Below are 13,921 nucleotides of genomic sequence, written 5' to 3'. Positions count from 1 at the left end.
AAGGGTGGTTAAGTGCCTCCCCACCCATGCCATGCCATGCCACGCCTACCACTCTGTTGGTTTTAGTTGAATGGCCGAGGAGTGGACCCATGAAAAATGCCCAGGCCCTGCACCAGGGAGCTTGCAGCCTGCTCCAGTCACAAGCACAATATTTCAGAGGTGCAATACGTAGGGGTTAAAGTAGATTGAAACAGGAGGGGAGTTCTCACTGCACCCCCTGAGCTCATAGGAGTGGGAGCTGCTCTCCCCACGCCTGGGAGGGAAGGGAAAGCACCCATCTGCTTTGGGCAGAGGTGGGGGAGCTGTGTTCCTCTCTGTCCTGCTACCCACCGCCACAGTCCCTGGGCTAATACAAGCTGGGGATGCGGGAGAAGAAGCTTGCAATAGGCACCATTGGGAAATCTCTCTTGGAGCGGGGACTGCGCTGCTTTTCTGCTTGGAAAATGCCTCAGAACATTGCAGGCGCTACCAGAACCAACCAGTCACAATAACAGGTGTGTTTGAAGGATGAATCCACATGATCCTGGCCCCCTGTGGGAAGAGCTGCAGGACAGCCTTCTTTGTCCAGGCCTTGCTGCTGATGAATTCCTGGCTGGCTGCCCCAAAGGGAGATGGGGTTTAAGCTCTCTTGAGCCTTTCCTGCACTGAGCTTTTAGTTACAATTTCCCATTTGTGCATCCCTCCTCTGTTAGCAACAGTGGGAGTCTTGGTGTGTGTTTTAACCGGTGTGTCATCTAACCCCACTCAGAGCAGGGCTAAACAACGCCGACAGTAAAAGCACCCACTTGTGCCCTTTCTACGCAAGGGCTCTTGCTGGGGGAGCCATGCTGCAGCTGATGCAATGCTAGGAGACTTAACACAAGGCTCAGAGTTGATGTAGTCATCTTGACATCCTGACTGTCTCAGCTTAAGTCTAGTGAGATGCCTGGACACCCCGATGGTGGGAGCCAAGTAAAGTCTAGTGGCAGTACTAACAAGGAGGGAGTTGGTGGTTTGTTGCGTGAGGAAACAAGTAAATGCCTCAGGGCTGGTCTTAGCCACCTGGATTTCAAAGTCCTGCTGGGGTAGAAATAATACCTAGCTTTGTGTAGAGCTTTTCATTTGTCAATCTCAAAGGGCTTTACGAAGGAGGTCAGTATAATTATCCCCATTTCACAGAGGGGGAAACAGAGGCATAGAAAGGGGATGTGCCCAGGTTCATGCGGCAGGCCAGTGGCAGAGCTGGGAATAGAACCTAGGTATCCTGAATCCCAATCCAGTGCTCCGTCCACTAGGGAGCACAGCCTTTGCTTTGCGCTCTGTGCGACTCACAAGGAAATGGGTAGCTGCAGACCCAGCTCCTTGTCTGAAACGAGGTTTAATTGAACATTTGGCTGGAAAGAAAACGCATCTCATGTCCTGGTTCCACAGCATCCGGCAGATGGAGTGCTGCCTCGAGAGGATGCAGCTCATATACAAGCAATTCAAGAAGACCCGGATGAGTCCGCGTAAGTAGCTGAAGTTGGTGAGTTGGGCACCCAACTACCATTGACTTGAACGCTGTTGGAAAATTTCCGCTGTAGTCTTTTTTTCTCAAGAGGTCTCTTGCTAGAGTGTAGCAGCTGTGAGTGTGTGTATGTACATGTAACCGTCTGTATGAATGTGGAAGGTTCCTGGCACTTGACCAATAAGTATCTTTCTCTTTTCTAGGACTAGCCTACAATGAGGAACAAATACACAAGCTGGATAAGTAAGTAAATAACCCATTCTTCCAGGGGCTTGAAAGCCTGGCCACAGTTAACAGGGCGGTTCAATGTCTGGCATTTCTGGTTGCCTATTGAGGAGACTCAAAATGTTCTCACATATTAATGCTAAGAATGTCTGGCCTGTAAATGACTTCCATGGCAATCGGTTTATCGATCCCAGCCCTTTCCTCCCAGCCAAACTACTTTAGAAGAAGGTGCAAGAAACCCCATAATGTAAATATACATACCCTGTAAGATCTTTGGGGCAGAGACTGCCTTTTCATTCTGTGTATACAGCGCCTCATGCAAAAGGGCCCAATCCGTGATTGGGGCCTTGAGGCGCGATCACAATACAAATGAAAAATCAGTCATGGAGGCTGCTAAAACAACTGGCCGCAGGTTACTGCCCACCAGCGATTAGTCGCTGGTTTATGCCTGAAGAGCCCTGTTCAGGAAAGCAGTTAGGCCACATGCTTAACTTTCGGTGGGAATTAGGTACCTAAATGGCCCTTATGCATTTAAAAATCTCCCCCAAACCCAATTGAAGCCAATGGGACTTTAACACCTGCACAACGTTAATCACCTGTTTAAATGCTCACCTGACACAAGAGTTTATACCCCCCGATATATTTTCAGTTCTAACGTTACTATGGACTTTCTCATTAAACTTTGAAGGTGCAGATTTTCAAAAATGACTATGGGATTTAGGAGCACAAGTCCTACTCGCTTTCAGTAGGACTTGTGCTCCTAAATCCCTTAGATGGTTTTGGAAAATCTCCCACTGAAGAGAGTTTTCCTACGAAATTTTGCCTGGGACGTGTTTGTTTTCACGCCACGGGAGAATTTGCCATCCCTTCAGAAAGTGCAGTTCCCTCCTCCCCCACCCCCACCCTTCCTTTCTGGAGACCATCTCCGCGCTCATGTTACTTCAGCGATGGTACTGAATCCCACTCAAAGAATGCTCATTTTCTTTTTTTTTCCTCTCCCCCAATCTTTTCAGGCTGAATTTAGGGCATTTGGCCAAGAAGGTCCTGTCAGTTTTCCAGGAGGACTGCGTACAGAAATATCAAGTTGTGCTGGCCACCCATGGGAGCATAATGAGGTAATGGCCGTGCCCTCTTCTTCACTTGTGTCCTGTGTGTTACACCAGATATCCTGGTTCTAGCTTTTCTTGTAACCAGAGCTGGTTCTTTGGGAGCAGCCTCTGTGTTAATAGTCATGGGTTGGGATCATCATGGTGCAGGGGCTTTGATTCCTGTGAACACCCCTCCGAGAACCTCTTGTAGCTGCTAAAGGTCTCCAAGAATTACGCTAATGGTCGGGCTTGGCTCAAGATATTTTACTAGTACCTCCCATTGGGGCTGGGGACGAAATAATAATAAGCCACAAAGCTAGTAAGAAACCCTCTAAGGCTGCTACTGCCTGTCTCGTGTTTCTATCCCGTGCCAAGAATTTCTCAGCCATCGCTCTGTAGAAGAGCTTATTAAGAAGCATGGTGGAGAGGCCCTGCCAGTGATGATCCTAATGGTGTGGATGGATGTAATTCAGAGACAAACCCAAGTTTGAATCCTAGATCCATGTTTTAGCCTGTATCTCTTTCTGCGATGGTCTGAATCCAAAGAACCTGAACCCTGGGAAAGACTGGATTTACATTGAGATTCTGACCCCCAGCTTTTGGATTGTTTGGCTGACGATGCTTATCTCTGGAGTTTGGATCCTGGGGTTTGAGGATCCATCCCTAGTTCTAATATGTTTCCTATGTTTATTATCATGCTAATTTGTATAGCAGTAGCACCTAGAGGCCCCGGTCAGGGATCAGAGCCTCATTGTGGTAGGTGCTGTACATTCGCATAACAACCTGTTTCCTGTCTGAAAGAGCTTACAGTCTAGGGCCCTAGCTAACATCAGGGGAGCTATTTATGGTGTCAGTAAGCCTTAAGCATGTGTGTAAGTCGTTACAGGGTAATAATAAATACCCAGCTCTTTTATATGGCATTTTTCATCATTCGGTTTCAAAGCGCATTTACAAAGGAGGGCAATATCGCTATCCTCATTTTACAGATGGGGAAACTGAGGCCTGGGGAGAGTTAAGTGACTTGCCCAAGGTCAACCAGCAGGGCAGTGGCAGAATCAGAAACAGAACCCAGGTCTGCAGAACCCCAGTCCAGTGCTCTGTCCAATTGGCCAACCAGGGTCTAAGTATAACCCAGAGCACAGGAAAAAGCTATAGGTGGGTAAGAGGAAGAGAAAATTTAATTCCCTGGCTGGGTAAGTGCTGACCAGTTGGAGTTGAGGGAGAAAAGAAAAGGGGGTGATTTCCCTGATTGTCCCATCACACCTCTATATTGAACTCACACATGGCAGCATTAAAAAAAAAAAATCCAGACGACCATCCCTCCCAGTTCAAAACTGCCTCAGCTTCCCTTCCCTCAGCTTCCCTTCCCTGATTTCTTTGTTCGCTTAATGGGAGGGTTTCATGTACCACAACGAGGCTGCTATTAAGACAGAGCTCCACTTACAAAGAATGATTTTATGTTAAATGGTGTTTGGGGAATACAGCAAGGAGCAAATTGCCCTGTGGTGATTGAGTGCTGCACAGTGACTTAATTCAGCAAAAAAAAGTGGAGTTACTTAGTTGTGGCTGTTGCCGAGGTTGGGTTTTTATTGCAAAGTTGCTTTTAAAATGGCGCATCTTCTCCCCAAGGCTTTAGGTGTGGGTGGGAATGATTTTCTTTAACAGCATTCGAACTTGCTTGTGGTTTTGCCCCTCTGTTTCTGAGGTGGAATCGAGTTCAGTGAGGTTTACTGTGGGGGGGAACTTTTAGGAAAAGCCTGGTAGTGAAGCTCAAACCTCCTGTAGGTAGATCTCAAAAAGCCCTAGGACATCTTTTTCAGGAGCAGGCATCTGCCTTGGTGTCCTTGGCTACCATTTTCTTTCTCCCCCGCACACTGTTGGGCAGGATGCACAAGGGACCTCCTTAAAGAAACGGGCTAGACCAGTGACTCTCAACCTTTCCAGTCTATTGTACCCCTTTCAGGAGTCTGGTTTGCCTTACGTGCCCCCGAGTTTCACCTCACTTAAAAATTATTTGCTTACAAAAATCAGACACAAAAATACAAAGTGTCACAGCACACTAGTACTGAAAAATGGCTTATTTTCTCATTTTTACCATAGAATTATAAAATAAATCAATTGGAATAGAAATATTGTACTTACATTTCAGTGTATAGTATACAGAGCAGTATAAACAAGTCACTGTCTGTATGAAATTTTAGTTAGTACTGACTTGGCTAGTGCTTTTTATGTATCTTGTTGTAAACTAGGCAGATATCTAGATTAGTTGATGTACCCCAGGAAGATCTCTGTATACCCCCAGGGGTACACGTACCCCTGGTTGAGAATCACTGGACTAGACAACCTCTTTAGGTGCCCTCCTTCCCTACCTTTTTCTAATCCTGTGCTGTGTTGCGGTTCTGACTAGCTGCAATCCCGTACCCCCGAAGTGGCTGCATTTCAATGGTGGGGAAAGGCGTTCTTGAACATAATAATGGATACAATCCTGCAGTCCCCATTCCCTCTGCAGTTCAATCTCTCGTTGACTTCAGTGGGAGTTTTTTCCTCTGAGGATGATTTTCACCCCTTTGCAGAGGGGACAGTGTGAGGCCTCCGCAACACATCAGTCTCATTTAGATATAAGTGGGATTTGCATGGATGCGGATTTTTTGTTGGTGTGTTTTTGTTTCTTTTTTTTTAAAGACTCCTCTTGTTTTTCTTTTCTCTCCTGGTGGATTTCTATAGTTTGAGGTCAGAGTTGTTTTTTACTTTCACTTCATTTCTAATTGGCTTCTTTTGGATTTGTCCTTGTTTCGCAGGTTGGGTTTTATGGGGTGATGGGACTTTTCTGGGGATTGCACTGTTCACTTTCAAGGAACAAAAATAAAGCCAAAACAAACATACAACCTCTTTCCATAATGATGAGGGTTTCCTCTGTGTCACGTCAGTCTACTGGGAGGCACCTTTGCACTCAGGCACGTAGCACAGGTGGCAACAGGGTGAGTCTCCCAAAGATTGTAGACAGATTTTTGGTCTGAAGCACACCAGTAACGCTGTTGGTAATCTGCATGTGGCAGCTGTTGCTCTGACCAAATACTGAGATCTGTCCACCCCGGATGTGTGAACGGCTCCGTTGGAGGGGGTCTCATGACTCGACGCTAATCGTTCCGCTCATCTTGATCAAACAAGTGATCCCACTGACTGGGAGTGATCTGAGCTCTTTGGGGCAGGGACTAGGCTAGTTACTTGTCTGCACAGTGCCCAGCGCAACAGAACTCTGACCCTTGCCTGGGTGGGGCCTCTTCGCCTGCCCATGAAATTGCTACTAATAATACAGGAATAAGGTAAGCTATATTTGGCCCTAAAATAGGGACCCAGAAATCAGGACTCTACGGGTATGTCTATACTGCCTCAGAAAACCAGGTCTGTGGGACCCAGGCTTGTGCACGAGGTGTTTCCAAGCCTGTGCTTGAACATCTATACTGCATTGTTAACCTGGGTTTGCAGTCGCTGGAGCTGGGTCTCACCGCTTTGCTGGCACCTCCATAGCACACTACGCAGCCCTACTGACTTGGGTTTGCAGCTTGGCTTGAGTCCACCTTGCAAAATGACAGGGCTTGAACCCAAGTCATGGCAGGACTCTGGCTCTGACCCACGCCCCTAGCAGGGTCCTAGGACCCAGGTCGTAAGTGCCTGCTGACCCAAGTCAGACTCATTTGTGTGTGGACGGCAGCAGGGCTTGGACCCAAACCTGAGTCAGAGCCCTGGTTTCATGTGCGGTGTAGACACGCTCTAAAAATAAGGTGCTATTCCCAGCTCAGCCACTGATGTCCTGTGTGACTTCAGGCAAGTCACTTTGCTTCTCTGTGCTTCAAATTCCTCAGCTGTAATGTTGACCTCACCATAGCAAGGTTTAGTTTATTGCTTGGAGACTTGTGGATGCTACAGAAGTGCAATTGTTACTTTTAGGCAATGCCTATTTTCCTTTATTATTGTCTGTGGGGGAATTAAGCACATAGGGCCTGATCTAAAGCCCATTGAAGTCAAAGGGAGGCTTTCTCCTGGGTCTGGCACAGAGAGAAGAGAACAGCCATTGTTAATGACAAATTTAAGTAGCCTTTTAGAGTGAAATTTGGCGCAGGGTGTGTGCACCCTCCACACAGGGTACGTTTTCCCCTTTAGTTTACTGCTAGTGCTCTTTGGACAGCCTTGCCTAAGAACTATAGAGGCATGACTGTAATTAGAACATGGGTGTGACACCAAGAGCCATTCATCTGCTTCCCTGTAGGATTTTAACACAAATCCAATATGGTTTTCAGAAGGGGGTGGGGTGAGGAATCAACATTCTCTTTCTTACCAAATATTTGACTGGAGTTTTTGGTTTTTATTTTGTTTTTTTCTCAATAGGAAAATCTGGGAGATGAGAGAGCATTTGAAGAAAGTCAACAACTCTATAGCAGCTTGTAGTGTGGAGATGATGGGATGCCAGCAGTGCCTCCATAACGTACCGTGTTTATTCTAAAATCCTCTCTGCTCAGAAGATGGATATTACAGTGTAGACTTTTTAAAATCAAGCTAGTATCTTGCACCTGTAATTTTCAAAGTGCGCACCAATCCCCTGTGCTATAAGTAGGGGAATAGTGTTAGTCTTCATTTTATAGGTGGGGAAAACTTGCAGAAGAGCAAGGTGAAGTGGGTAACACTTCCAAAAGTCAATGGGACCTCAGCTCCTGTGCCACTTCAGTGCTTTTGAAAATTTGGTCCCAAGTGACTTGCGCAAAATCACATAGTGAGTTGGTGGTAGCGGTGGGATAAGAATGCACTCATTCCTGGTTCCTAACCCTGTGTTCAGACTACTCGTCTGCAACACGCTCACACTTCCAAAAAAAAAAAAAAAAAAGGCAAATCAAGTCTCTGCTAACAAGTTGTTATCCCAGTGACTTTCGGTACTGGGCCCGTATCCTACATGCTACAACATACAGTCTGTAATTTCATGAGGGTGACACTTCTGATGACTCTTGTGGGTTTTTTTTGCCTCATTGAGACTTCCATTAACACGCTGCCAAATGTCTTTGTAGCTGATGGTCGAGTATGATGAGTTGATCTCTTTACTGAACAGGGTATGTAATGGCAGGTCCTGGGTATCCAGTGGACAGGAAACAATGAACACCCCCCCCCCCCGAAGTGAATAGCTGCCTAGCAGTAATAGCTGCCACTTCCAGTTGATTATAGTCTGAAGTAACAGTTATAAACATGATGAGCTGCCTGCTGAGAGTTTTTCGGATGCATTCTCTGGCACTTTATGATGTAGACACAGAACAGGTGCCCTGGTCCATCTGCTATCTTTATTTTGCTTTCCATGGAGAGGTTTATTGATGGCCCTGGTTATCTGCACATCACTCTACTTCAGCGTTTAAAACCCCCTTGCTATTACAACCTCTAAGCATCGAAGATGCCAGAGCTAAATATAGGAAATAGCATGTCATTTGCAGGCTGTAAAGTTTCCTTCTCTTTCACAGGCTTTGGACAAGTTACCTCAGAGAATCCTGCAGGAGAAACCGAATTTGGCCCGGGTCTCTTCTGAACCCCCACCAATGTACATGAATCTAGCACATCAGGAGATGGTACTTAGGTGAGTCCAGGTGGGTGACAGGAGAGAAGGGAGCTGGAACATGTCCAGAACCAATGGGAAGGGCCTAAGGTGTGTGCACCTTTACAAGTTCCCTTATGCCTAGGGAATAGGCCTGAGTCATAAACTTCCCCAGAGTCCAGCTACGGTTGGTTTGGGCTAGGGACCACTACTAGCCATATGAGAATTCATGGTCCCCCTTTTATATTGAGGTTCCATTGATAAATGGTTTGAGGGGTTAACAAATGTCATGTTAGACGTGTGTGTGTGTGTTTATAAATGGTCTGGCGCCCATTGGGAGAAGACATTATCGATGGTTATAAACTGTGGCTGTAAGCAGCCTGTTGGACTCTACAACAATTGAGAAACCATGTATTCAGACTGCTGGTAACCCTTTGTGAATTGTCCATAAAAGGAACCTTAATATGAAGAGTGGTTTTGGTGATTTTAGGTGTGGGTATTTTAGGGTGGTGATTTTAGGTGTGGGTATCAGAACAGAGCAGGCTTGAGAACTTGAAGGAGCAGGGAGGCCTCGTTTGTTCTCCAGCAGATAGTGTTAACCAGCTTTCTAGCCCTCCCACAGGTACACTGGGGTTGAGGGAGGAAGGGACTGCAGGCCAAGTTGTGCTCTCAGAAGCAATGCAGGAAACTCCAAAATAGCTACTTGCTAATCAGAATTGGGGGGTGTCTGAGAAGGGGAGCTCTGTGCTTGGTACTTGCAGGACTGCCTTATACCTAGGGCCCTACGAAGGTCCATTTTGATCAATTTCATGGCCATAAGACTTCAAAAATCGTAAATTTCATGATTTCAGCTATTTAAATCTGAAATTTCACAGTGCTGGAAATTGTAAGGGGCCTGACCCAAAAAGGAGTTGTGGGAGGGGGGGGTTGCAAGGTCATTGTAGCGGGGGGTTGTGGTACTGCCACCCTTCTGCCCTGCTGCTGCTGCTGGTGGCGGCTCTGCCTTCAGAGCTGGGTGGCTGGAGAGCGGCGACTGCTGGCCAGGAGCCCAGCTCTGAAGGCAGAGCCGCCGCCAGCCACAGCACAGAAGTAAGGATGGCACGGTTTGGTATTGCCACCCTTTCTTCTGCACTGCTGCTGGCAGGGCACCACCTTCAGAGCTGGGTGCCTGGCCAACAGCTGCCGTTCTCCAGCCGCCCAGCTCAGGAGTAAGGGTGGCAATACTGCGACCTCCTAAAATAACCTTGCAACCCCCCACAAACTTCTTTTGGACTCCAGTTTGAGAAACGCTAGTCTCCCTTGTGAAATCTCTATGGTATAAGGTAAAAGCACACAAAAGACCAGATTTCACGGTCCATGATGTGCTTTTCATGGCCGTGAATTTGGTAGGGCCTTACTTACACCTCCTGCTGGGGAATGTTTTTCTTGTGTTCTTCATGACGTTAAGCCATTTACTTTTGCACACACTGTTCTCCTACCCGAGGGTGAGGACTTGCTGAAGAGAAGAGGACTTCCACTTCCCTTCTGCAGGAAACTCTCCCACTAGCAAAACAGCATGTGTGTTAAGAGGCTTGTTTGTGTCTTCATCAGAATGAAGGAGCTTCGGGAGCAAATGAAACTGGTAGCTGATGACCTCCAGAGCAACAATGTCGTCATTGAGCGGTAAGAGAAAGTGCTCTGTGTGCAGCAAAGATACTCAGCCGAGCATTTACTTGCCGCCTCGAATGTCTAGAGAGAGCTTAACCGGCTGCCTGGGAGGAGCATGGGATGGTTCGGATATGAATTTGACCAGGGGAATAGTGCTGATCATTGGTACTGAATGAGATAAAGGAATATAAGGTCTACAACCAAGTTATGCCAGCCAACTGAGCCCTTTCTCACAGTGATATTAGGACTATACTAAATTTACCTCCTGACCGAGCACTTCTGAAGAGTTTACTTGCCTTTGAAGTTATGTCTGACCTCAGCTTATGTGAATGCCTACCCACATTTCACCCTGCCATTTCAGACATTCCTCCTTTGTTGTGCTGCACTGTTCAACAGTTGCTGTTTTCCGCTCCAGAAGTAGCTGTATTGCAATGATGGATGAAGTGTTTCCTGTGTGCACTTAGCAAATGAATTTGTAAAGAATTTCTGGATGAAACATTCTAAGTGTAAGATCGGCCTCCTACTACTAAGAACAACATCTGTCACTTCTCCTGGTCCTTGGGTCCGAGGATCGCAAAGTGATTTAACAGCATGAAATTTATCTTTGCTTACAGGTAGAGAAACTGAGGCAGAGAAAGGTTAAGTGACTTGCCTAGGGTCACATGGCAAGTCAGTGGCAGAGACCGAAATAAAACCCAGGAGACTCGCCTCCTGTTCCCTAGACAACACCACCTCAGTTACTATGAATGCTTCTGAATAAAAAGAATCAAAATGTCAATATGTTTCAGGCTAGAATTTAGAGGGAGAAACATTCTATTTTGTACCTCAGTGTTTGCATCCCTGCCTGCTTTTAGAGACATGAACTACATTATCACCATAAACCTGGCTGTGAATGAAGAAGAAAGAGCAGGTGTGTTATGGAAATGAACGGTTTATTTCAGATGTGGGAGCAAGCTGTGAAAGTTTGGATCCACATCCAGATTCCACCCCAGAATTCAGGAGTGTATGAATCCAGGAAGGTTGCTTTGTGTCCTTCTCTAGTATAAACCTTTTGATTTTGTTCCCACAGGTTAAGTGGGGTTGCATCCGCTCCAGATGTTTGAGGGAGATGTGATGGATGTGGAGCTGATGAAATAGTGTTTTGGTTTTTAAATTATATCTCACGCTTTGGGTCAAGATCAATGGAGAACTTTAGCTCAAAGACATCACCTTGTCCTACCTCTCTGCTCCAGCACTTTGGCACAATTCACCAGCATTAGCCTTACCTGGGCTGCAAGCCTCAAGCACTTGAATACTGGCAGTGTCCCTAATGTTGTTCAAACATTACCCTATTTGGGTTTCCTTTGAGAAACCGGATTGTTTCCAGTATTGTACTTTTCTTTCTTGTTCCCATCGAATTGCTGACTTCATCCTGTATCAAGGAGGCCGTGCTCTGTTAGATGAAATGGGTTAGATTGAATCAGCATCTTTAAGCCACCTCACATCTCTCCCACCCATGAAATACAACAAGAAGTCTGTGTAATTTGTGACTCCAGCATAAAGATGATTTTCCATGACATGATCTCCTGGGTTCCTTATCCTTGTCAATTTTGATCGTCATGGGTCCTTTCCAGTGTGAGCCCTGTGCAGGAAGTTTAATGCACTCGATGGACCAAAGATCTGCTCCAGTATGGAAATATTCCCTCTTCCAACTGGGAAAAGGTAGAATATGGACAATGCAGAAATCAACAGCACCAAATCTTCGAAGAGCTTCTCTTTGGAGTGTAGCTGTTGTCAAATGTCTGTTGGAGACTGACTTGACCATCTGGTTGTGTTTTGTCCCTTCCTCTCCATCTAAGTTGCATGTGGTCTGATTACCGATTGCCATAAGAATAGGAAACAATAAGAACCTTCTGTTGCTGTCTTGTAGGTACATTTCCAAAGATCTGTGCTTATACACACATGCGCCCACTCTCTCCCTGAGTAATTCCATAGGGAAGACATTGTGTAAAATCCTTGAATGTGACTTCCATAGGCTGCATCCAAACTCATCTTTACACGTGGGAAAGGGTGATTTTTGTTTTGGGATGAGCCATGGAAGTCAATGCCAAGCAGACAGATGATCTAGCTGTGAAATGCTGAATTATTCCAGAGAATGCTGGTCTGACTGGCTTATTGGCAATTTAATTTAAATCTGTTAAATTTGCATCCCCAAAGGGACCTAGTGAAAAATGTTCAAAAGTGACTTGGAGACCTAAATTGTATTTTCAAAAGGGACTTGAGCGCTTAGGAGCCTGAATCTTACTGAAAGTTAATGGAACTTCCAGCTCTTAAGTGCCCAAATCACTCTTGGCAATTGGGCTTTGACTTCTAAATCACTAAGGCGCTTTTGAACATTTCTTCACAGAAAGCTACACACATGAAATGGATGGTGTAAAAAATAACTCTTTTTGGAATAATTTCACTACCCACTGTTAGCATTCCTTGACAATAGGGGCCAGATCCTCAGCTGGTGTCTCCATTGGAGCTTCACTGATCTACACCAGCTTCATGATTTGGCCCTATGCATTTCAATCTTGTTTTCAATCAGGAATCTCTCCTTTCTTCAATCTCAGCTTTTAACCGCCACCAGAGTTAATGAGAGCTGTGTGCGTGTATCTAGATCCCATGTATGTGATAGCAGAACACCGACTACCCGAATGCTTCATTCTCCAAACCTTTTCTAATACACTGCCCTGGTGCCCTCTTGGCTCCCTGTCCCTTGACTCTGATTACCCAGATAATCAGTGATCCAAGCGTATTTGGTGGTACAGTTGATCTGGATCCTACAGTGTATCTGATACAGAGAAGGTATCTCTTTAATGCAAACCGAATGTGAAACACAGGAATGGTCTGGTTTGTTTGGAGAAGAACTTGTGAATGGAACTCATTTGCTTGGTCATGTCTGTGGTGTCTGTTAACGTACATGTGATGATAGAATAAAATGGTTACAGAAATGTTGTTAGAAATAATTACTAGGGCTATTTATAATGCCTCTGCTCCAACATGCAGAATATTGTCTCTTGAGTTTGCAGATCTGGACAGTCCCAGACTCTCAGTAAATCTGACTTTGCAGCGTTCCAGGAAAGCATTTTGTTAGCTTTCATTAGGGAGATAATGCACTTTGACAGTGGATGCAAAGGTGTCCGTGTTTATGTGATACATGCACAGGCCCCCATTCTGCTTGGGCAAACTCCATGTGCTTCAGTGGGATTCTGCGTGGGCACGGGGGTCTGCCTGCATGCGCCAGAGTGCGGGATCAAAGCCATAATTTTCAGGCATGGTTTTAATCCACATGAAAACAAACGAATGAAGGGTGTTTCGTGTTGCTGTGTGCAGAGTTCATTATAAAATGTGACTGCATTTGTAAAGGAGAAACAGATTGTTTGCATGTTCTATAGCTTGATTTATTGCTGCTCCCCAGCAGGCCTTTAGTCATTAAAGTTTATCGCAAAATAATAGAGACTGGGGCCTTGAGGAAGCATGACCTAGTGGATAGAGTACTGGACTGGGAGTCATGAGGGCTGGGTTCTGTTCCTGCCTCTGCCGCTGGCCTGCTGGGTGTAAATAGAAAAATCTATTCACACAACTAATTCCCTTCTCATGCGCTCTTTGTTCTGTTGGTTTGGATCCTAAACTCTTTGTGGCAGGGGCTCTCTCTGATGTATCTGTGCAACATCCAGCACAGTGGTTTCCTGAGCTTGGTTGGGTCCTCTAGGCTCCACTATAACGAACAGCAAGAGAGACTGAAATAGGTATAAGCAAAGAAAGGACCATTTGTTGTTTTCTGAGTTTTGAAATGGGGTAGTCTCTGGGTCAGAGAGATAGGGAAGCTGTTCTCGAAGGCAGGAGCTGCTGAGGAGAAGGCTCTCACACCAACAGCATTGA

General features: G+C 45.8%; 1 protein-coding gene across 1 annotated transcript in view; it reads left to right on the top strand.

The window, feature by feature from the left end:
- IKBKE (inhibitor of nuclear factor kappa B kinase subunit epsilon) overlaps window positions 1–12,982 on the top strand; it is a 32,677-nt gene extending 19,695 nt beyond the window's left edge. The window contains exons 15-21 of the mRNA XM_084611235.1: window positions 1,411–1,487; window positions 1,690–1,729; window positions 2,725–2,826; window positions 7,186–7,282; window positions 8,298–8,410; window positions 9,959–10,030; window positions 11,085–12,982. Coding sequence (XP_084467361.1) covers window positions 1,411–1,487; window positions 1,690–1,729; window positions 2,725–2,826; window positions 7,186–7,282; window positions 8,298–8,410; window positions 9,959–10,030; window positions 11,085–11,118 — 535 coding nt within the window. The 3' untranslated portion in view covers window positions 11,119–12,982. The remainder of the gene's footprint in view (window positions 1–1,410; window positions 1,488–1,689; window positions 1,730–2,724; window positions 2,827–7,185; window positions 7,283–8,297; window positions 8,411–9,958; window positions 10,031–11,084) is intronic.
- The last annotated feature ends 939 nt before the right edge of the window (window positions 12,983–13,921 follow it).

The sequence above is a fragment of the Lepidochelys olivacea genome (assembly GCF_965140295.1).
Source record: "Lepidochelys olivacea isolate rLepOli2 genome assembly, chromosome: 21".
NCBI lineage: Eukaryota > Metazoa > Chordata > Testudines > Cheloniidae > Lepidochelys > Lepidochelys olivacea.
Note: the sequence above shows the minus strand (reverse complement) of the source record. Positions and strands in the feature narration are given on the sequence as shown.